Here is a 21,361-nt window from a genome sequence, read left to right on the forward strand (position 1 = left end):
CAGTACGAGCTGGAGTCCAAGACAGCAAGGTAGTACGCCACTACTGACATTGCAAATGCATTCTTCTCCATCCCCTTAGCAGCAGAGTGTAGGCCGCAGTTTGTTTTCACCTGGAGGGGCATGCAGTGCACCTGGAACTGACTGCCCCAGGGGTGGAAACACAGTCCCACCGTCTGCCATGGACTGATCCAGGCTACGCTAGAGAATGGTGAGGCTCCAGAACACCTGCAGTATATTGATGACATCATCGTATGGGGAGGACACAGCAGAGGAGGTTTTTGAGAAAGGAGAGAAAATCATCCAGATTCTCCTGGGACCCGGTTTTGCCATCAAAAAGGGTAAGGTCAAGGGACCTGCCCAAGAGATACAGTTCCTGGGGGTGAAATGGCAAGATGGACATTGTCAGATCCCGACAGAAGTCATCAATAAGATCACAGCAACGTCTCCACCAACTAGCAAGAAGGAAACGCAAGCTTTTCTGGGTGCCATAGGTCTCTGGAGGATGCACATCCCTGAGTACAGCCAAATTGTAAGCCCTCTCTATCTGGTAACCCGCAAGAAGAATGATTTCCAGTGGGTCCCCGAACAGCAGCAAGCATTCAAACAGATTAAGTAGGAGATTGCCCATGCTGTAGCCCTTGGGCCAGTCAGGACAGGACCAGATGTGAAGAAGGTACTCTACTCTGCAGCTGGGGATAAGGGTCTGTCCTGGACCCTCTGGCAAAAGGTGCCTGGCAAGACCCAAGACCGCCCACTTGGATTCTGGAGCCAACGCTACAGAGGATCTGAAGCCAACTACATCCCACCAGAAAAGGAGATCTTAGCAGCTTATGAAGGAGTATAAGCTGCCTCAGAGGTGATTGGCACAGAAGAACAGCTCCATCAACCACCAACCAATCATTGTGGAATGATAGAATGGTTTGTATTGGAAGGGATCTTTAAAAATTATCTAGTCCAAACCCCCACCATGGACATGGACATCCTTCACTACATGAGTTTGCTCAAAGCACGATCCAACCTGACATTGAATATTTCCAAAGATGAGGTGGTGTCTTGGTTTAAAGATAATGTCTGCCAAGGAAGGTGGGAACCTTCCTGGAATAGAAAGAAGACCACTCCCTCCAAACTTGAAACTGTGAGGCTTTCAGGCAAAATATAGAAAAGGGAATAACAGTTCTTTACTGAAAATATAGAGAACAAAAGAGAACAATACCACAATTACAGAAACTTTAAACCAGCAAATACTACTTTCCCTTTCAGTGCAGTTATAACCACAGCCAGTAGGGGTGCTGATGGGCTCCAGTGGCAGCAGCGGCTGCCACACAGGAGTGGCAAACGATGGATGATGCTCTGGGTGGCTCTGCCTCAGGCAGCTGCTATGGCTGCAGGAGCTGGTGCATGTGGGTGGCAGTGGAGGTGGTCTGGGGCAAGCTTGGGGCTTTCTCCAGCAGTTCAGGTTGCCGCCAGCATGAGGAGGGCGGTGCTCTCCCTCTCAGGAGGTTCCTGCAAACTCATGCAGGTGGCGGTCAGTCTCAATACAGGGCAGTTGCCGAGGTCTAAGTCAGCTGGGGGACCCTTCCGCAAGCAGCAGGCACAGGTGGGGTCAGGCAGAATTCAACCGTAGTGCTAAGCTGGGTGCAGCACCACGTGGCAGCGAGGAAGCCCCAGTTCCAGAGCAAATAGGAAAAAGAAGAAAAAACTAAAGCTAAACTGCCAGCCCTTTTATTTGCCTCAACTTCTTCCCAGAGCCCTCCCTTGCAAGCTGGTGCCCCAGCCAATGGCTATATAGGAGATGGACCTCCCCCTACTGCCTTAGGGCATAGGGAGAAGAAACAAATAATCCCACATTTGCAGAGAAAGTCATTAGCTTTTCAATGGGAGGACCATTAAGATCCAAGCTAGAAACAACTGAACCCTGATGTTTATCTCTTCCTAGCAGAAAGGCTTGCTCCTCTGCCCTCCTCAAAACTGTGTGTTGGTATGGAGGAATTCATCAAAGAATTTAAACCTATAACAGGTGGGGTTTCACAAGAACAGAGTACAGGTGGAGAATCATCTCCCTTGATCTACAGACCACACTTCTTTTTATGGATGCAACCGGCTTTCTGGGCTGCAAGTGCATATTACTGGCTCATGTCAAATTTTTCATCCACCAATACCCCCAAGTCCTCTTCTGTAGGGCTGCTATGAATTCATTCATTACCCCATCTGTATTGATGCTGGGGATTGTCCCAGGGTGCAGGTCCTTTGCTTGGACTTGTTCAACTTCATGACGTTCCCATTCCTCAAGCCTGTCAAGATCTCTCTTGATGGCCTCCCTTCTCTCAAGCAAATCCACTGCATCACTCGGTGTGATATGATCCAAAAACTTGCTGAGTGTGCACTCAATCCCACTTCCTATGTCATTGATGAAGATATTAAATAGTATTGGTCCAAGGACAGACCCTTGATTACTGGTTTCTACTCAGACACTGAGCCATTGAAGGTAACTCTTTGGATGCAGTCCTTCATCCAATTCCTTATCCATCTAACAGTTCATCCATCAAACCTATATCTCTCCAATATAGAGGTAAGAATAAATAAATTCTGTCTTCTTCTAATGCATGTGTTACAGAATAGAAAGTCAGAAGGAAGAAATTCCTTGAATTCATTGCCTTCATTCTTCAAATCACTGAAAATGCATTTTTAATTTTCATCATTTCCATGAGACTGTATTTAAATGTCTGTAAAAATTAGAAGCCATGTGGATAAAGTGATTTGTGCAATACAATTCATAAATCAGATCTATATGGCAGTCTATAACCAACATGAAAGTTGGGTTGTTTTGTGCTACAGAAAAAGGTAAAAATACAAATCCTCTTTTGCCATCCTGTGGCAAATATATTTTGCAGTAAAATAGGGCATAGAGTTAATTCAGATTCAAAGGCAGGCTAAATCATATTACTTTAAGAAAAGAGACTTGACCAATCCAGGAGGTCCAGGGTATGACTATTTGAACGTAGCACCACATTTTCAAGGACTGGGTGACACCTGTAAGCTGACAAGTAATACCTGATGATTTTATTCACAGAGAGGCTAACCTGCCTACATGAAGGAAAGAAAAAATGTCAGTGTTTCATCAGTCACTGACATCTCTGTTTCTTTGTAAACTAGGGGAGTCTCCCTACTGTATTTTTTGACCCCTTTTCAGTGACAGGGAGAAAGAGGAGAGTTTAGGAAGAAGGCCAAGACAGAGGATTAAATCATTGTTTGCTGCCATAATCTTGTTCAAAGCGTTTCACTACTGTACTCAGCAAAATGGAGTTCAGTATTCTGATATGACAAGCTATTGCTCTGTTCCTGTCATTATATTCCTTCAACCTGCTGTCATAGGTTTACTTGTTCTAAAAAACCAAGCAGGAATTTTTCTTTCCCCTACCTCAGTGTAAAAGAAAGATGTTGAATGGGGGAGTGTGATTTGCCTAGTGTGATTCACACACACAAAAAAACTGGCCGACAGCCCACATTCCAGGCTGATAGCCCCCTAAGGCTGTGGGGAGGGGTGATGAGTTTTTTCTCCTCCTCTCCTCGGAAATGGACACTTCACTTTTGCCTTAACTCAGGCAACGTGTCTATTGGAGAGGCTCCCAGGCCATTTTGTTCTCAGCCTGGTCATCTGGCTGTTTTCTGGTTCTGGTTTGGCCACGTTTCCTGCACCCTGTTCTGCCCCAGCCCAGACCTGCTCGGACTTCATCGGAGAGATCTGACCCACCTACAGAGAAACTTTTTGGGGAGAAGGTCCCCCTTTCCCTCCTCCACTCCCGTGTTTGGCAGTGGTTTGTGCACATTGACAAAGGGAGGGGAATCCTGGCCACAGTCAGTGTGACAGACAGTGTGACACAGACAGTGTGAGTTTTCATGGGAAGAACCCCTTTCTTTGCCTTTTTCCCCTTCCCCTTCTCGGTGGGAGGGGAAAAATCTCCATTTTCAGCCTCATGAACCAGGGCCTCACGTGGCGACTGCCAGAGCCCAACAGCGCCCCCTGCTGACCAACATGGAGCAACTGCAGGCTCTGCTCCTCCAGTGATCCAATCGTGCCCTGCAGATCGTGATTAGAATTGCACCAAAGGACGGGAAGTACTGAATTGTTTCCTTTTTGAAGGGGACTTTCGGGTACAGGATTACTGTTTAGTTGTTTTTGTGTTCTTTTGTTGTTCTGCCAATACACATATATCCTTTAATAAAAGGCTGTTGGTTTTTTTTTTTCTCTATACTTCCTCAATTGGAGCCTCTTAATTTCAGATTTACAATTGCTGAGAGAAAGGAGTTTGGCCTACCTCATAACTCATCCTCCTTAGCAAAACACTGCCGTCTCATTAAACTGAGACAGTCTACAAGATACATGAGGCTTCAAGAACTAACCTTCCAGAATGGAAAAAAACCTCTGTTTTTTAACAGCCACCATTGTTAATAGTTAAATCCACTCGTAAAATGAACTCCCCACAGTCTTAGGAGGGCCATCAGCTTGGAATGCAGGCCCGCTAGTTAGTTCTTTTGTGCGTGTCAATTACCCTAGGCAAACCCCTTCTCCCTCCCTCATTCAACATCTTTCTTTTACAGCAACACAGGAGAAAGAAAAATTCCCTACTTGGTATTTTAGAACAAGTAAATTTATGACATAGACATTATCAAAAACAGCACTTACTAGGAAGCCCTGACACTTGCAGTAACATTTAGTAACATTCAGGCTTTTTTGTTATTCAAAGAATTCTGAATAGACACAGAGTGCTAAAGCACTCTTTCACTGCACTCAGTAGAAAAAAATGTTCATTCCTTCCAAGCCCTTCTTTGGATGAGATATCATGAGTTGGCCAGCTACAAACATTTGCTACACAAAATACCACATCACAGAGAGTGAAGATGTTGCTAGAATTTCCCTGTGATGATTTTTCCTTTCTGTGCAAGCCAGAATGCTGTTTTTGCCATAGCAAAACCATAGCCATATTGATTCAGACTAGCTTTCCATAACATTTCTGAAGAACTGCAATTCATGAATTTTGGCAGTGGTTCATCACAGTTTAGATTCAGTACTTCCAATTGTTCTTATTGATCTACATCTTGTTCCTTCATTTCCAGACAAATACTCATGTTTAATAGCTCCTGAAATCAACAGCAAAAATCACTGTGGGGTTTTTTTTAGGTGAATATTTGAAACAAATGTATTTCTTTCTTCATATAGAAGTATTTCTTCCTATTCCCAGGGTTATGAAGAATTCTAAAAATAAAATTCAAGCTGTTAAATTTTCTTCCAAAATTTAGGTTTAGCAGGGAATACAAATGGATCCTGTAAATTTCCCATCCTTCTCAAGTGTCTTGCAGATTTTCAGCTTCTTAGTCTACATAACAAACAAGCAACCTGCTTTTCACAGATTTTTGCTTAATCTCTTTCTGGTTTGACTTCCCAGCAGGGATAGCATTTGCTCTTATTTCCTTTTCACATGAACTGCTTTGAGGCTTTCTCTGTAGCATGCATAGAAAGACCATGTCAGAAGCATAAATAAGCAGGTATATAATATAATCACATAAGAAAATTATGCAATTAACTCTATGGGCAGACAGTGCAATTAAGTTTTCCTGAGCACAGTGTCTGTTTTGTTTAGTCCTTGTAATTGCTAAATGTATGGTTTGAGTAAAAAACTTAAAAAATAATACATGCTTCAAACTGTTAACCTCAAACTCAAAGAACTAGGAAGTACTAGGAAGAAAAATATGTTTATGAGGACTTTTTTATCTGTTTGGCTTCTAAAATCAGCTGCACTTGAATAATTTTTGCTGGAAGTAATCTCATGACGTGAGGTAGTTCAATCTTATGCTCACAGTAGGTTTAACTAAATCAGAATGTTCCAGTGTCCAGTCAAGGCTCGAACTTCTCCAGGAATGGAAATCCCATGCTCTCTAGGCAATCTGTGACAGTATTTAACTATTCTTATTTTTTTCCTCATATTTAGTCAGAATTTCCCATGTTTTAACTTGTATCCATTGCTTCTTATCCAAATCGAACATGCTGAATATACTTATAGATATTTTTCCAATTAGATTTTAAGATGATTGTTGTGGCTTCTGCTCACTTACCATAGTGGTGTTCATATGGCACCTACAGTCACAAGTTCTTAAATTAATTAATAATTTTTGATTGATTTTCAGTTTCCTACAGATGCAGAACAAGGTAATAAAAAACATAAAACAGAAATAAAGATACAAATAAATATTCCTAGTATGCTCTAACCCAATTGTATGTACATGACAATTGCTGCCAAAAGCAGCCTAAGATTTCTCTCCTTCCCAAAAAAAAAACCCTAAGAATGCTGTTGTAATGGTTTTGAGTTTAGACCTTCTTTCCTGGTTGCCAGAAAGGAAGGAAGGAAGTATTCCATCCTATTCCTTTATGTAATCCAAACATATAAATAGACGGAGAGAGAAGCCTCTTCCTCTCTTCCCTTCCAGTGAGGTTTGGAGACAGCAGATTCCCCGCAGCCAGTCTCGCTTCTGTGGAGGAGTTGTAGTCTGGCTGGGCCTACGGAGCCTGTTGTTCCTGCTGATCCAGAGTCTGGTAGCGTGGCAGCAGCATTTGGGCTATCCCAAGGAAAGTAGTAAGATATTCTTTTGCTAATTCTTTAGTTTGCTAGAACCTGAGGGGTGGTTTTTTTTGGTTGTGTATATTTGTTTTGGTTTTTTGGGTTTTTTTCCCTTCCCCTTCCTTTCCCTTTTGGGATTGTATATAGTATTTCAACTGTATATAACTGTAATATACGTAAATACATTTATTTTAATATAGTTCGGCTAGTCTGGATTTTTCATAGTTTTTTCTCTTTGCTCTTTGCCGGAGGTTTTTGTGCTGAGTCAAGGGACTTAGTGGGGAGCCAAATAAAACTTAGACAGCTATTCAATAAAGATGCAGAAAATGTTCTAAAGGAATGGTGCTGATGAGATGCCATATATGCAAGATACCATAAGGTTATATAAAAAAAAAAAATTCTTGTAAGAAGGCCCTTTATCACTCTGACTTTAGAAAATTATCTATGCTATCATAGTGAAAGAGCTTGGATTCAACCTTGTCCTTCTTAGAGCAAGCAAAGTGTCATCACAAAATCAAAAGTGCTGTGTTTCCACAATAGAAGTACTGTACAAACCTGAACAATGGGGTTTGCAGTAGGGTAACAAGCATAAAATTGCCTTTTCCTATTCCTGACAGTCAGCTAAAAAAATCTCTTAGACTATATCCAAAGCAGAGAATCAGAAGGCCATCTTAATGGAGAACATGTGACAAGTAGAAAGTTTTGTCAGATAAGGTAAAGGAGTGTTATAAGCTAGCTTTCCTTTCAAAAATCCGTTTTTGAATAGGGAAATAACTTCCAGGCGCATATTTCTACCCATTTGAACTATGCTATTGTGCTCATTTTGGACAACCACTGGAGAACTAGAACTCCAAATAAGTCACTCCCTTTTTTTTTTGTTTTTCTTCGCCCTGTCCTCTCCAATAATGAAGGTTCAACACAGAGAAGTATAAATAAAAATAACAATTTACTAAAGGAAATAGCAGTAGCTACAAGGATACATTGGAAAACGGTTTCAACCAAAAAAGACCAAGAAACATTTCCTGGTCTTCCTGCTCTCCTGGACCACAAGGCTGATAGAACAAAGAAACACAGTGTAGCAAACAAGGTTCCATGGTTTAAAAGCCTCGCCCAGTAAAAGGAAAGAAAACCCTGGAAGATTATTTTGTCTGAAAAAAAGGTAGTGTTGCCACGATACTGGCATCAGTGCCAGGGGTCTTTGTTTCCTGCCTTGCAGTGGTGGTGGGTGGTGGTGAGGTGCAGGTGGCCGCGGCTTGGTTTTGCTGCCTTTTCTTTCTCTCTGCCTCTCCCTCGGGCTCTCTCTGGTGGCAGGCAGCCACAGTGGCAACAGTAACAGCAGAAGTGCCAGCTACAATAGCAGTAGGTATGCTGACCAGGGGGTTCCTGATGGCGGAAAAATTTCTTTCTTCAGAATCTGCAGTGATGGGGCAGCCCCTCCTCCTTGGGCCAGTGGCGAGATCCGTGGAGCAGCCCCAACCTGTGATAGGGCAGCTGCTACCTGTGGCGCAGCTTGCAAAAGCTGTGACATGCTTTCTTCAGGTTCAGGGCAGCTCCCCTTTTGTCTAGGACTTGTGAAGCAGCTCCAACATGCGGTGAAGAGGCTTTCCCTCCCTCACTGGGGGAATGGCAATGGCTTCCACCCTGTGGCTTTTAAAGGGGGCCCCTCCGTTCCCTTCTGCAACTCAGGTAAAGGAAAAACAGTTCCGCCTTCTGTGCTTAAAGAGACAGTCTATAAAAAATGACTGAATGAGATAGAATACATAATTAGTCACAGCCACCTCATGCTAAACCCTGCCTCCTTTCCCTATAACTAGGACAGTTACTAATTCAAAACACTGTACAACATACAAACACTGTTACCTCTTAATTTATATTTGGGGTAAGGTGGAAGAATAAAGGTAGCATGTATGAATTTAGCTTCAAAAAGTTCATATATTCAGTACTCTGTTAAAAAAAAAAAAAAAAAAAAAAAAAAGGAAAAAAAAAGAGCTACACACAAAAATCCCAAACCCACCAAAGTTCAATAAACCACACTTTATGGGTCTTAATGGGTCTTACTGTGGAGATTTCAGATGTTGAATCTGAGTGAGTGCCTTCACTACCATAATGTTGAAAAATGGAATAAAAAGAAATATTCAGAGTGATTAGTCAAGGTAAAATCTTGTGCAGAGTGTGTTTCACAGCTAGAAGAAGGCTCCAATTTGAGATCAGATTTTGACATGATTGTAGTAAACAAACACTTCCACAGGGGCCCTAAAGAGGTGTTAGAAAATTTGGAGGAATAAATTAAAAAGACAAAAAGTCTAGGAGACTCCTAGAGTGTATAGAGGATAATTTCCTGCTCCAGCTGGTAAATGATCCTACCAGGGATGGAGCCCCGCTAGACCTGCTGTTCACAAACAGACAGGGGCTAGTGGGAGATGTGGTGGTTGGAGGCGGTCTGGGGCACAGTGACCATGAAATAATAGAGTTTTCAATACTCAAGGATGCAAAGAGGACCATCAATAAAACTTCTGCACTGGACTTCCTCAGGGCAGATTTCAGCTTACTCAAGAAGACTGGTTCAGAGGATACCTTGGGAAACAGTCCTTGAAAACAAAGGGGTCCAGGAGGGATGGACATGCTTCAAGGATGTCTTGAACGCACAGGAGCAGGCTGTCCTAGTATGCTGAAAGGCTAACTGGTGGGGAAGATGGCCAGCCTGGCTGAACAGGAAGATTTTGAAGGAAATTAGGGTAAAAAAGAGAGCTTACCAACTGTGGAAAAAAGGGTGGCTACTCACGAAGAATTTAGGAATATAGTTAGGTCATGTAGAAAGAAAATTAGAGAGACAAAGGCATAATTTGAACTAAATCTAACCACTTCTGTTAGGGATAACAAGAAATGCTTCTACAAATGCATCAATAACAAAAGGATGGGCAAGGAAAACCTCCATTCTTTATTGGACATGGGGGGGAATATAGTTACCAAAGATGAAGAAAAGGCTGAGGTATTTAACACCTTCTTTGCCTCAGTTTTCAACAGGAAGACAGGTTGTCCTCAGGACAACTGGCCTCTGGAGCTGGTAGACAGAGATAAGAATCTGAATAGCCCCCCTGTAATCCAGGAGGAAACCTGCTGAGCTGCTTGGATCCTCACAAGTCTATGGGACCAGATGGGATCCACCCAAGGGTGATGAGGGAGCTGGCGGAAGAGCTCACCAAGCCACTCTCCATCATCTACCAACAGTCCTGACTCACTAGGGAGGACCCAGATGACTGGAAGTTGGCAAATGTCACGCCAATCCACAAAAAGGGCCGGAAGGAGGACTCGGGAAACTACAGGCCTGTCAACCTGACCTCAGTGCCTGGCAAGGTTATGGAGCAGATCATCCTAAGTGCAATCACACAGCATCTACAGGATGGACAAGGGATCAGATCCAGCCAGCACGGGTTTAGGAAGGGCAGGTCCTGTCTGATCAACCTGATCTCCTTTTATGATCAGGTGATCCGCCTGGTGGATGAGGGGAAGGCTGTGGATGTGGTCTACCTGGACTTCAGCAAGGCCTTTGACACCGTCTCCCACAGCATTCTCCTGAAAAATCTGGCAGCCCATGGCTTCTACAGGGGCACCTTCTGGGTTGAGAACTGGCTGATGGCCAGGCCCAGAGAGTGGTGGTGAACGGTGCTGCATCCAGTTGGCAGATGGTCACTCGTGGTATCCCCCAGGGATCAGTGTTGGGCCCAGTTCTGTTTAATATCTTTATTGATGATTTAGATGAGGGGATTGAGTCCACCATCAGCAAATTTGCAGATGACACCAAGCTGGAGGGAAGTGTCAATCAGTTGGAAGGCAGGAGGGCTCTGCAGAGGGACTCAGACAAGCTGGAGAGATGGGCTGATTCCAATGGGACAAAGTTCAGCAAGGCCAAGTGCCGGGTCCTGCACTTTGGCCACAACAATCCCATGCAACGCTACAGGCTGGGCACAGAGTGGTTGGAGAGCAGCCAGGCAGAAAGGGATCTGGGAGTTTGGATTGGCAGGAAGCTGAACATGAGCCAGCAGTGTGCCCAGGTGGTCAAGAAGGTCAATGGCATCCCGGCCTGGATCAGGAACAGTGTGGCCAGCAGGACCAGAGAAGTGATTCTTTCCCTGTACACAGCGCTGGTGAGGCCACACCTTGAGTACTGTGTCCAGTTCTGGGCCCCTCAGTTCAGGAAGGACATTGAGGTGCTGGAGCAGGTTCAGAGAAAAGTAATGAGGCTGGTGAAGGTACTTGAGCACAAGTCTTATGCGGAGAGGCTGAGGGAGCTGGTGTTGTTTAGCCTGGAGAAGAGGAGGCTCAAGGGAGACCTCCTCACTCTCTACAACTACCTGAAAGGAGGTTGTAGCCAGGTGGGCGCTGGTCTCTTCTCCCAGGCAACCAGCAACAGGACAAGAGGGCACGGTCTTAAACTCTGCCAGGGGAGGTTTAGGTTAGATATTAGGAAGAAATTTTTTATAGAGAGAGTAATCAGACATTCAAATGGGCTGCCCAGGGAGGTGGTGGATTCACTGTCCCTGGAGGTTTTTAAGATGAGACTGGATGTGGCACTTAGTGCCATGGTCTAGTAACCATGGTGGTGTTGGATCAAGGGTTGGACTTGATGATCTTGGAGGTCTTTTCCAGCCTGGTTGATTCTATGATTCTATGATTCTATGAACTATTGACTAAAAAATGTTATTTGGTGAAAGACAAGATATTCACCAGCAGTATAAATTTATCTATGGAACTAAGTGCCACAAAATAGCATAGTATATAAGCAGCATATGAAAGACATGAAAAGTACAGTCCAATGTGTGAACAGTGTACCTATAGGTATTCACTGAGGCAGTCACACAGACATGATTGTATACTTGCACCTGTAATCTTTCTCTGCCTCAGCTACGCAGTTTATCATTTATTATTCTAAGCTTTTGTAATCTAGGTGTGCTTTCAAGTTTTTCCAATTTATTGTTGATACTTTTGCCAACAGTAATTTCAAGTTTATAAAAACAAAACTAGAAAACTGATAATACATATGCAAAAAAACTTCTGATATTAATTCTTTTATATATTAACTGAATCTTCATTCAGATTCTGAAAATATGCAAACTATGTCTTCCTTAGCTTCCTTAGCTTACAAACAAAATAGTGTTTGCTCCAAAAGACAGTGTGCATACTCAAGCATTGAGTTTAATGGTAAATTACAAAGTGAGACATTGGCTTTGTTTAGGTTTTAGCTTGTACCCAATCATCAAGAGCAAAAATGTTGTATCAAAACTTGTAGACCTTAGACTCCTACTTTGTATAAGGCTACATGAGACCTACTAATCAGGCAAAGGAAAATTTGAGGTGTTTGCATAGGACACGATAGAATCAAAGAATACTTGGGGTTGGAAGAGATCTTTAGAGTCCTTCTAGTCCAAGCCCCCTGACATGGGCAGGAACACCTACCACTACACCAGGTCGCCCCATTCAGTCTGACCTTGAATGTCCTCAGGGATGGAGCATCACCTCTCTAGGCAACCTCTTTGTGTGTTTTCACCACCCTCATAAAAAATAATTTCTTCCTTATATTTAGCTTGAAGCTATCCTCTTTTAGTTTAAAATCATTACCCTTGTCCTATCACAACATCACCCTTGTCCTATTGTAGTGGATTTCCATGGCTGGGTTTTGGTAGAGGGGGGACTACGGGTGTGGCTTCTGTTAGAAGCTGCTAGAAGCTTCCCCTGTCCCATGGAGCCAATGCCACTCAGCTACAGGACGGACTTCCTGCTACTGTCCAAGGCCAAGCCAATTAGGAGCAATAGTAACGCCTCTGTGGTAACATATTTAAGAACAGAAGATTGTTGCACAGACAACATTCCAGCCAGGGAAGAGCAGAGTGAGAACATGGGAATAACAATGTTGACACTACGGTCAGTGCAGAAGGAGGGGGAGGAGGTGCTCCAAGCACTGGAGCTGTGGCCCCTGCAGCCCACAGTGAAGACCATGGTGGAGCAGCTGTCCCCCTGCAGCCCATGGAGGACCATCAGGGTGCAGAGACCCCCCTGCAGCCCATGGAGGAGCCCATGCTGGACCAGGTGGATGCATGAAGGAGGTTGTGACCCCATGGGAGGCCCAAGACGGAGTAGGGTCCTGCTGGAGACCTGCAGCCCATAGACAGGGAAACCCACACTGGAGCAGGTTTTTCCCAGGTAGGACTTGTGGCCCCTGTGGAGGACCCATGTCGGTACAGTTCATTTGTGAAGGACTCCACCCCATAGAGGGGTGACCCATGGGACAGCAGTTTGGGAAGAGCTGCTGCCCGAGGGATGGACTCATGTTGGAGAGGTCCATCAAGGACTGTCTCCAATGGGAGGGACCTTACAGAAGCAGGGGGAGGACTCTTCTCTCTGAGCAGCGGCAGAAACAACAGCTGACTGTAACCTCCATTTCCCACCCCCCTGCACTGCTAGGGGGGGAGGAGAGAGAACATGGAAGGAGGGGTGGGGGGAAGGTGTTTTTAAGACTGTTTTATTTCTCACTCTGGCTCTCATCCTGTTAGTAAAAAATTTAAGTACTATCCCCACTTTGAGTCTGTTTTGCCCATGAAGGTAATCAGTAACTGACCTCTCCCAGTTATCTTTACTAATGAATCCTTAGCTGTTTTTTTTTTCTCTCTTCTGTCCAGTTGCAGAGGGAGAGTGAGAGAGCAGCTTTAGTGGGTACCTGGCATCTGGCCAGGGTCAACCCACTGCACCTATCCCCACTAAAAAGTCTGTCCCAATCTTTTTTGTCACCCACTTCAAGTATTCATGCACTATGCTTGTTAAACAGGTTTATCAGGACAATGAAAGTTAAGAACTCTCTTTTCACAATGCCCTAGCAGGAAATCTCTCTTTTTTACTTCACTGATTCATCCCTCACTTTCTTTCATGAAAAAAAAAAAAAAGAAAAAGAATGAATTATCAAAAATAGATACTGAGATCTTTTCACAGAGATACAAATAATTTGTTACTTGACTCATAATTAAATTGTCCTTTGAACTGTTTTGAAATAGTTTACTTTTGTAGAAGTTCGTTGGCTTTTTTAATGGAACATGACAGTCCTTAAACAGTGGTGCTTGCAGCATTTGTTTCTCATATTTCCATGACAATCATAATGGCCATTCTTCGCGAGCGAAGATTTGGGAAAGGTCATTAACCTTTCGAGCCTGCGCAGTGGATTTTTTAGGTGAGACACAGCGTGCGCTGAACTGAGCCCACCCTTTAATCCTGAGGTTCATCTGCCGGGGCCAAGCAAACTTGGACAGTGGCAGTGAGGTCCCCAGGACATAGGTTTGTTTAGAGTGACCTTCTCTTAGATGGATTGCCTTACAGGGCTGACGAGCTCCATCTGCCCGGGGGGCTGGGAATCGAACCCGGGTCGCAGCAGTGAGAGTCCTGCACCCTAACCACTAGACCACCATGACAATCAAAGTTGTACTTAAAGGTATGATAACGTCATTTCACACTGATAAGAAACATGTAGAATGTCCCACCATGGTAATTCATACCCTAAACAAACAAGAAAGTACTGGGAATGCACACAGAAATTTACTATGAAGTTAAATTTACAGAAACACCATCATAGTGATAATGAACATAAGCATAAAAATATTTTAAACATACTTCTCAGTCCAATGTTTCATAGGAAAAAAACAGAAGGAAGCTAGATCCAGGCCAGGTGACTACTGAGTTAGACGTCCTGCCAAAACCATCTGTAAAAACAGTTCTAGCATTCGTTAGTGGGAAAGGTGAATAATTATTTGTTAGCTCTGGTTGGGTGAAAGCTGGTAGCTGTAGAAAATGGATAGGTGGGAGGTGTACTGAAAATTGACCCTTAAAGTCAGCAATAGCTAACTGGAAATCATCACTATGAATCAACAACTGAGTTAGCTGAACAGTAGAAAGACGAACATATATGACCTCTGGGTCCCTTCCCAAAAATTCCCACAGCCGCAATCTGCTTTTGTGACACACCTTGGAGAGCATCTCAGGATATGTCGTAACCGATTTAGAAAACTGAAAGCTTAGAAAAACCCATTCCCGTAACAGAAAGTTCTTGCCTTTTAGATCTAATTGTCCCAAAATAGCATAGGGCTGCTTGATACCTTTGAAAATTACTAACACAACCGGTAAACCACACTCTTCATTTAGTCTGACATGCACTCAGCCTTTGATTTATGTCCTGCAACACCTCTCAGGCTTCCGGTGTCAGGTGTGGAGGGGATGTCAAGTCTGCCTCCCCTTTCAGAAGTTGGAATAGTGGTTCCAGAGAGTCTGTTGTTATACTAGGAGAGGCCTAACCCAATTAATTAAACCTAGCAAGGATTGTAGGTCATTCAAGGTGTGGATGTTGGAGGGTAAGGCAACAGTGTGAGGTTGAATCGTGGTGTTATTGATGTGTAATCCAAGGTACTTCCATGGCACTGTCACTTGTTCTTTTTCCAGTGCGATCTCAAGGCCATGTCTTAACAGAGCAGTTTTCACAGACAAATGAACTTGTGTGAGCTGTTCCTTGGATTCAGCAGCCAGGAGGATATCGTCTATATAGTGGTACAGGATGGTATGTGGAAATTGCCGATGGATTGGTGACAAGACGTCTGCGATGACTCTTTGGCACACAGAGGGACTGTTTCTCATCCCTTGAGGAAGGACGGTCCAGTGATAGCATCGAGATGGTTCTGCTGCGTTGATGGAGGGTACTGTGAACGTGAACCTACGAGAGTCTTCAGGACCTTCAGTGTGCAGACACTTTGGAGCAGTGACTGGGCTACTTCTACCCCTTTGATGTTGATGCAGGGCTGTGTCGTGTTCCATTCCCTAGGTTAGTCGCTTTCTGTGAAGATGGTGACGTCCGCTCTGGTGTCTATGAGGCCCTTAACGCGAACACACTGGTTAGTATTGGGAAACAACACAGCAGAGGTTAGCATAGGGCGATCAAGTAAAATTGATTGTGACCAATGAACCAAAGGCATTGAGTCCAAAGTGTTTCCCCGCACCTCAATGGGGGTTTGGTTGGCAATCAGTGTATTTGTGTCAAGCTCCACAGGTGGAAACAGAACTTTGACAGTTACTTCTACTACTTTTGGGTTGTCTACAGCTATTGATTGAGGGACAACTGTTAACCGTGTATCGGCGGATGCAGCGGTTCCTGTTAGAATATATTGTCCAGCAGGTAACGGTAATTCCGTTGTTGGCCTCAGGAGGACTGTCTGGTAGCTGTCATTGTTTATGGTGAGTTGGTGGGGAGATGCCAGCTCCACCCTAGGGATACCTGCTCTGGTTGTCCGTCTGGGATCGAGAGGAGCTGCTGAGTGTGGTTGGCTTGTGGGGCATTTTGTATCATAGCGCTACCCCTGGCACTTGGCAGTCCGTTTCCTGGCATCGAAGCCAGCTTTGGTGTAGACCTAGGTGAGAGTGGTCTGCCGTCTCTGTAGGAGAGTGACCTACACACACTCACTCAGTGCAATCCCTTTTTGCATCGGGGGCACAAGCTGAGAGGTACTGTAGGTGGTCTTACTTTTAGCTGCGGGCAATCTTTTTCAAAATGTCCAGGTTGTTTGCAGTGGTGGCACGTAGCCTCCTTCTGCACCACCAGGACTTCAGCCTGGAGGGATTTGTTATAATTTCCAGATCCCACATTACGACATGCTTTAACCATGTCTGTTGGAGTGGGATCTTTAAGAGTCCTTAGTATTTGTTGGCAATCATCATTAGATTGTTCTATAGCCAGTCTTAAAAATAGTGCATCTTGAGCTTCTGGGTGTTTGACTTGTTTTGCAGTAGCTGTCTTTAGCCTTTCTGCAAAGTGTATGAATGGTTCTGTTGTTTTTTGTTGTACTTGTGTATATGAAGGTGCAGGTTCGGCTGCCTCAACAATGGTTTGAATAGCTTGGAAGGCTAGATTTTTTGAAGTGTCCAATTCATTCATAGGTATCTTTCTTTGGGCCTCATTGGAAATATAGGGTCCCACTCCAAAGAGCTTATTAAAAGACTCCAGGACTGGGATCTGTGTGGTAGCAAAGGTTCACTGGGCATGTTGGCGAATGTGAGCTTGCCACTCATCTAGGAAAAGTGTTGCCTGCATGTTAGTGAAAAAAGCGCTTACTAATTCTTTTATGTCATTTGGAGTAAACGTCTACGCAGCAAAAAGTGAATTTAGTACCCTTATTACATAAGGTGAGTTTAGCACATAGTCAGTAATAGCTTTTTTTGTATCCTTAAGAATTAGGAGGGGGATGGGCACCCAGACAGGACAATTGTTGGGATGGTAAAATACAGGAAATACTTTAACTAAATTCAGATCATCAGCTGTCGATGCTTGTTTCTTTATGTAAGACCATCTGCTTCTCTGGGCACTGGCTCCGGAGAAACCAGGACCATAACTACAAACATGTTGGCATGTATCTGGGGACAGGGAGGTGGAAATAACTGGGTTATGGGGCAGTGGTGGGCCTTGTGGGGGACAAGCGCCATCTGCTGGTGTGGAGGAACAAGTACATCCACAGGGTGGTGGTACTGAGGGGGTTACAGCACCAGCTACTGGCATGGCAGGATAAGTGGCGCTGCTGTGGGGAGTGGGGTTTTGGAAGGCGGTACCTGGGTGCGTTGGAGGTGGGGGGATAGAGAGGGGTGGGGGTGGAAGAGGGAGGAAGGGCGGAAGGGGGGGAACTAGATTGTGGCTAAAATCAGTCAGGGGGGCGGGGGGGTAGGAGGGTGCAGCTACGCGGTCGCCGCCATTTTGGTTGTGGGAGGGCAGAGCAGGCACGAGGCTGGGGCCATCTTGGGAGGTGGGGGGGTGTGGTGGGGATGGCCATGGACTGCGACACGACCATGCGGCCACGACCCTTTCAGGTCCAGGGGGGCGAGCTAAGCTCTCCGTGATGTGTGCAGGATGGAGATACAGAGGAAACATTTTCCCATCCGGAATCCGTTCCTGCTGCCACAGTCGTGCTGCGATCTGGATGCTGCACCGCTCCCTCCTCCCAAATCATGGATTGTACAATCTCATTTTTTTTTAACATGCTTAACATTAGCCGCCAGGCTATTGCTGCCCAGGATGCTAAAGAGTCATTTGCCTGTATAGCGTTCCATAATTCACGTCCTAATGAGTCCCATTCCTGATATGATATGGGGGTGCGCAGGGTGCGGTTGTGTTTTGAAATCCATTTAATCAGTGCTTTTAGGGAGTCTTTATTTGCATGTCCAATGGGTGTCCATGCAAATAAATAAGACCTTTTAAGTGTTTGTAGGTGTCGTGCTCCCGCTCTGAAGATAGAGCCCCCATGAATGCGATAAAATAGAGTTCCAGAAACTATGCAACTGCAGGCCTACCTAATTGATAGGTCAAGATCCCACGCTGAGTTACAGGAATCCATTTGAGCGGGAAGCCACGATTGCTTCGTCGCGTGAGCCCAGAGACCCTCGAAAATCCTTTATACAGTAGAAAATTTCATGTGGGTCTTGATGTTGGGCGCCAATTAACGGATCTTGAGTGTGGACTCTCCGCTGGAGGTTTCCCAGAGAAGAACTGAGTCACACGGTCCCCCTTCGGCAGGAGGAGAGAGCGAGCAAGTTTCTTCTCGGTGTCCCAAGGTGAAAAGACCTTTATTTCAAAACTCCCGCAGTTTATATGGGCTCAGGGGGAGAGCAAGAAGAAGGGACGTGATTGGGTCAAGGTCTGGGATGAAGGGAGTGGTTTAAGGGCTCTACTGACCAATGGGAGATACAGGAGGATCGTGTTCCAGTAACAGAACCAGGGACTGGGGAGAGGCAGGTGAGACAGCCTCTCCTGCTTGTGCAGGGGCGGAGAGACAACATGGTTCCGAATGGGGGGGCCATGTGGGTCAGGAGAAAATACACAGCTCAGGGAGAGAACCCGTACAATAAAAAACACAAGTAGTTGTTGCTTTTCTGCTTCTCTTGATCCCGGGAAGTCGCCGCTGTAATGGACCCATTTCCAAAGCTGTTCTTTCCAAGCTTCATAGTCCTGGTGTTCGCCTACAGGCAGGTGCCTTCTGCAGGAAAAAGGAGAAAAGGGGAGGAAAAGAAAAGCAATCTTAATATGCCTACGTGAATTCCCAAATATTTAAGTGCCTTAATTTGTGGTCATTTTCTAACCTAAGGATGACTTCCTGGCATTTTCATTTTTCTTAAATGTTGCTGAAGGCAACTTCATTAAATTTTATATTGGAATAGCAACAAATTGGATTTTGGATAGTAAATTAACACAGAACTAGAAGTTCGCAGAAGAGAAATGTTAAGATTCTATAAGTCCATAGTAATTCAAAACTTTTTACAAGACTACACCTAAATGGTAATGAATAAAAAGAAATTATTTAATGTATAGTTTCCCAGCTATAAGGTTAGGGACTTGGTTTCACAGCATGCAATTAGAATAATCTGAGGCAAATATCAATCTCTTACCAGCGAGTCAACTTTAGACTAGGAATAAAATGGTTGTAAGATGTGGACTTACGGACAAGTTTATCAAGTCTGCTGAGTTTTACTGCGCTGTATTGCAATCCAACAGGATAGGAACATGATTCATCTTAGATAAGTAAAATACTCTCAATTAACCAAGCTTAGAGAATGTGAAAAACATATATAAAGCAGTGCATGTACATACATAAATACTACTTAATTTGAGTTTACAAAGTTGTGCTCTACACAGATGAGGATATTCTGTTTTCCTAAAATTTTTGTCTCACTTATATTAGTATCCAACAGCTGAAGTCAGAAAAAGGATTTTTCTGAAAAAGATTTCAGTAGAAAGGATTGTAAATGTACAAGTCATCCGAATACACCTAATTTTAACAGCTGAGCATGTCAAAATATCTTTGAAACACAGCAATTCTACACTATTAATTGCTACATTTCAATTGAAATAGTGATTTTCTGTCTAGTAATACAATTGTACATCAAATGATATCAAGTTGGGAATGTCAGAAGGATTCCCTCTTATAATGATAATTTTAAAAAAATAATAAAATAAACTAAATTTAAGTCAGTCAATGATTGCAATATCAGAATTATTTTCAGAATAACACATGGAACCAAGAGACATATTTCAGTCCATCTGAAATCTTTGGATGTACAGTAACTGTGGCTGAGTCATATGGCAGTAGAAGTCTCTTGAAAAATTATGACTACAGAAGGGAAACCAGAAGCAAGCATTTTTCTAAATATTGTAATTCTGGATTCTCAAATTATAGGCTCAAATACCTTCTGAACAGAAATTGAATACCTAACTGCCATATGCCAAGGATCCTTGGAAAAATAAATAAAAAAGATTTTGAAAACTTCATTAATTTACCCCTTCCCCTCTCTCACTCAAGACTGATTCAGTAATTAGTCTCCTTAATCCCAGACACCTGAATATTCTCCTCTTCCTACTTTCTCCTTCCACCCCTGTAGGGACCACAAGTGAAGCTGACCTAGATTTCATTTGAATGTCTGAACAGTGTTTCTCCTCCAAAGGCAGTCAGTACTATTATTATATTTAGTACCACAGATTGATCAAAATTACTCAGGGGATTCTTGGTCATGCACTCAGCTCCTTCAGACTCCAGCAGGGAGAGTTAAAACTCATTGCCAGATTGCTGTGTTTTCATATTGGTTGTGCATTGCTAAATTTTATAAGTGGTCCAAATAATTATTTCATGACTGTGTTTTAATCTTTAAATATACTTTTCCTTTTAACAGCTTCAACTATAAATGAAGCAATATTTCTCTGCAAAATATTTAGCTAAATCAATTAATCCTGATCTTTTACACTTATTCAAAACATAGAGAATCCTAAGGTAGGGATCATCAAAAACAAACAAAAAAATTGCTTTGTATTTTAAGATGGGAAAAGGTACACCATAACCTACAGGTACTCTTATAATCTTAGCAAAGTCTTAGCAGTCTAGTGTCAACTCTAAGTAGTTTATAGATTTTGGCAAGCTCTGATATTATAAACTAATTCAGAAACTAAGATTTCTTTAATTTTACTTTCGAAGGCTTGCATAGTACATTAACAAATACTAAAACAAGCATTCTTCTAATATAGCTAACACACATCCTGAGGAATAACTGGTGATATCTTTGTGAATATAGATTCCAGAGAACATCAGTATGTTTGGGCCTTTTCCTTCTGCGTTTCTTCTGAGGAGGAAAAGTATTACAGTAGTGCCTAAAAAGAAGAATTCTCATAACATGTTTCAGTTAGACATGAGAGCAGTGGGAAATAAGGGGACAGAATACTGCTCTTTTTATTCAAAGTTGATATAGTCTGTATCACTACGCTGTGTTCTGGATACTGTACTTCAAGAAAAGTGAATTTGGCATGAGATAGAGAAAAAATCTAATTCTGATATAGAACTATACTGCTATCTTGTCCTGAAATATTACAGCTTTGACCACTGTAGGCCAAACTGTAGTTGAAATACAAACCCATCAGTGATTGAAATCAGCCTATATGAACAGTCTTTAATAAATGTAGTTTGATATACAAAGCTGATTTGATGTGAGTGATATTTCCTCATTCCTTTTGCTTAGATGAACAAATTGTGTTAGAATTGATAATTCTGGGAAGACATTTGTTAAACATGTGGCAACAATATGCAAGTATCATGCCAGGAAGATCTGCAGAGCTATCTAACCAGCCCTTAAGCAGCCACTTTCACTTGCAAGGAATCACAGCTTTCCAGCTAATGCATTTAATAATGCATAATAAG

At 43.3% G+C, this 21,361-nt stretch overlaps 1 protein-coding gene across 1 annotated transcript; it reads left to right on the top strand.

Annotated features, from left to right (window-relative positions):
* The first annotated feature begins 967 nt into the window (after window positions 1-967).
* Window positions 968-16,532, top strand: LOC108499842 (RNA-directed DNA polymerase from mobile element jockey-like). Its single transcript, XM_017820104.1, is given in 6 exon segments — window positions 968-1,083; window positions 1,261-1,597; window positions 9,747-10,242; window positions 10,245-10,759; window positions 15,742-15,816; window positions 16,497-16,532. Coding segments are annotated over 6 exon segments (1,575 nt in total).
* Window positions 16,533-21,361: the final 4,829 nt, after the last annotated feature.

Source organism: Lepidothrix coronata, unplaced genomic scaffold (genome assembly GCF_001604755.1).
Source record: "Lepidothrix coronata isolate B3197 unplaced genomic scaffold, Lepidothrix_coronata-1.0 Scaffold3, whole genome shotgun sequence".
In the NCBI taxonomy this organism is placed as follows: Eukaryota; Metazoa; Chordata; class Aves; order Passeriformes; family Pipridae; genus Lepidothrix; species Lepidothrix coronata.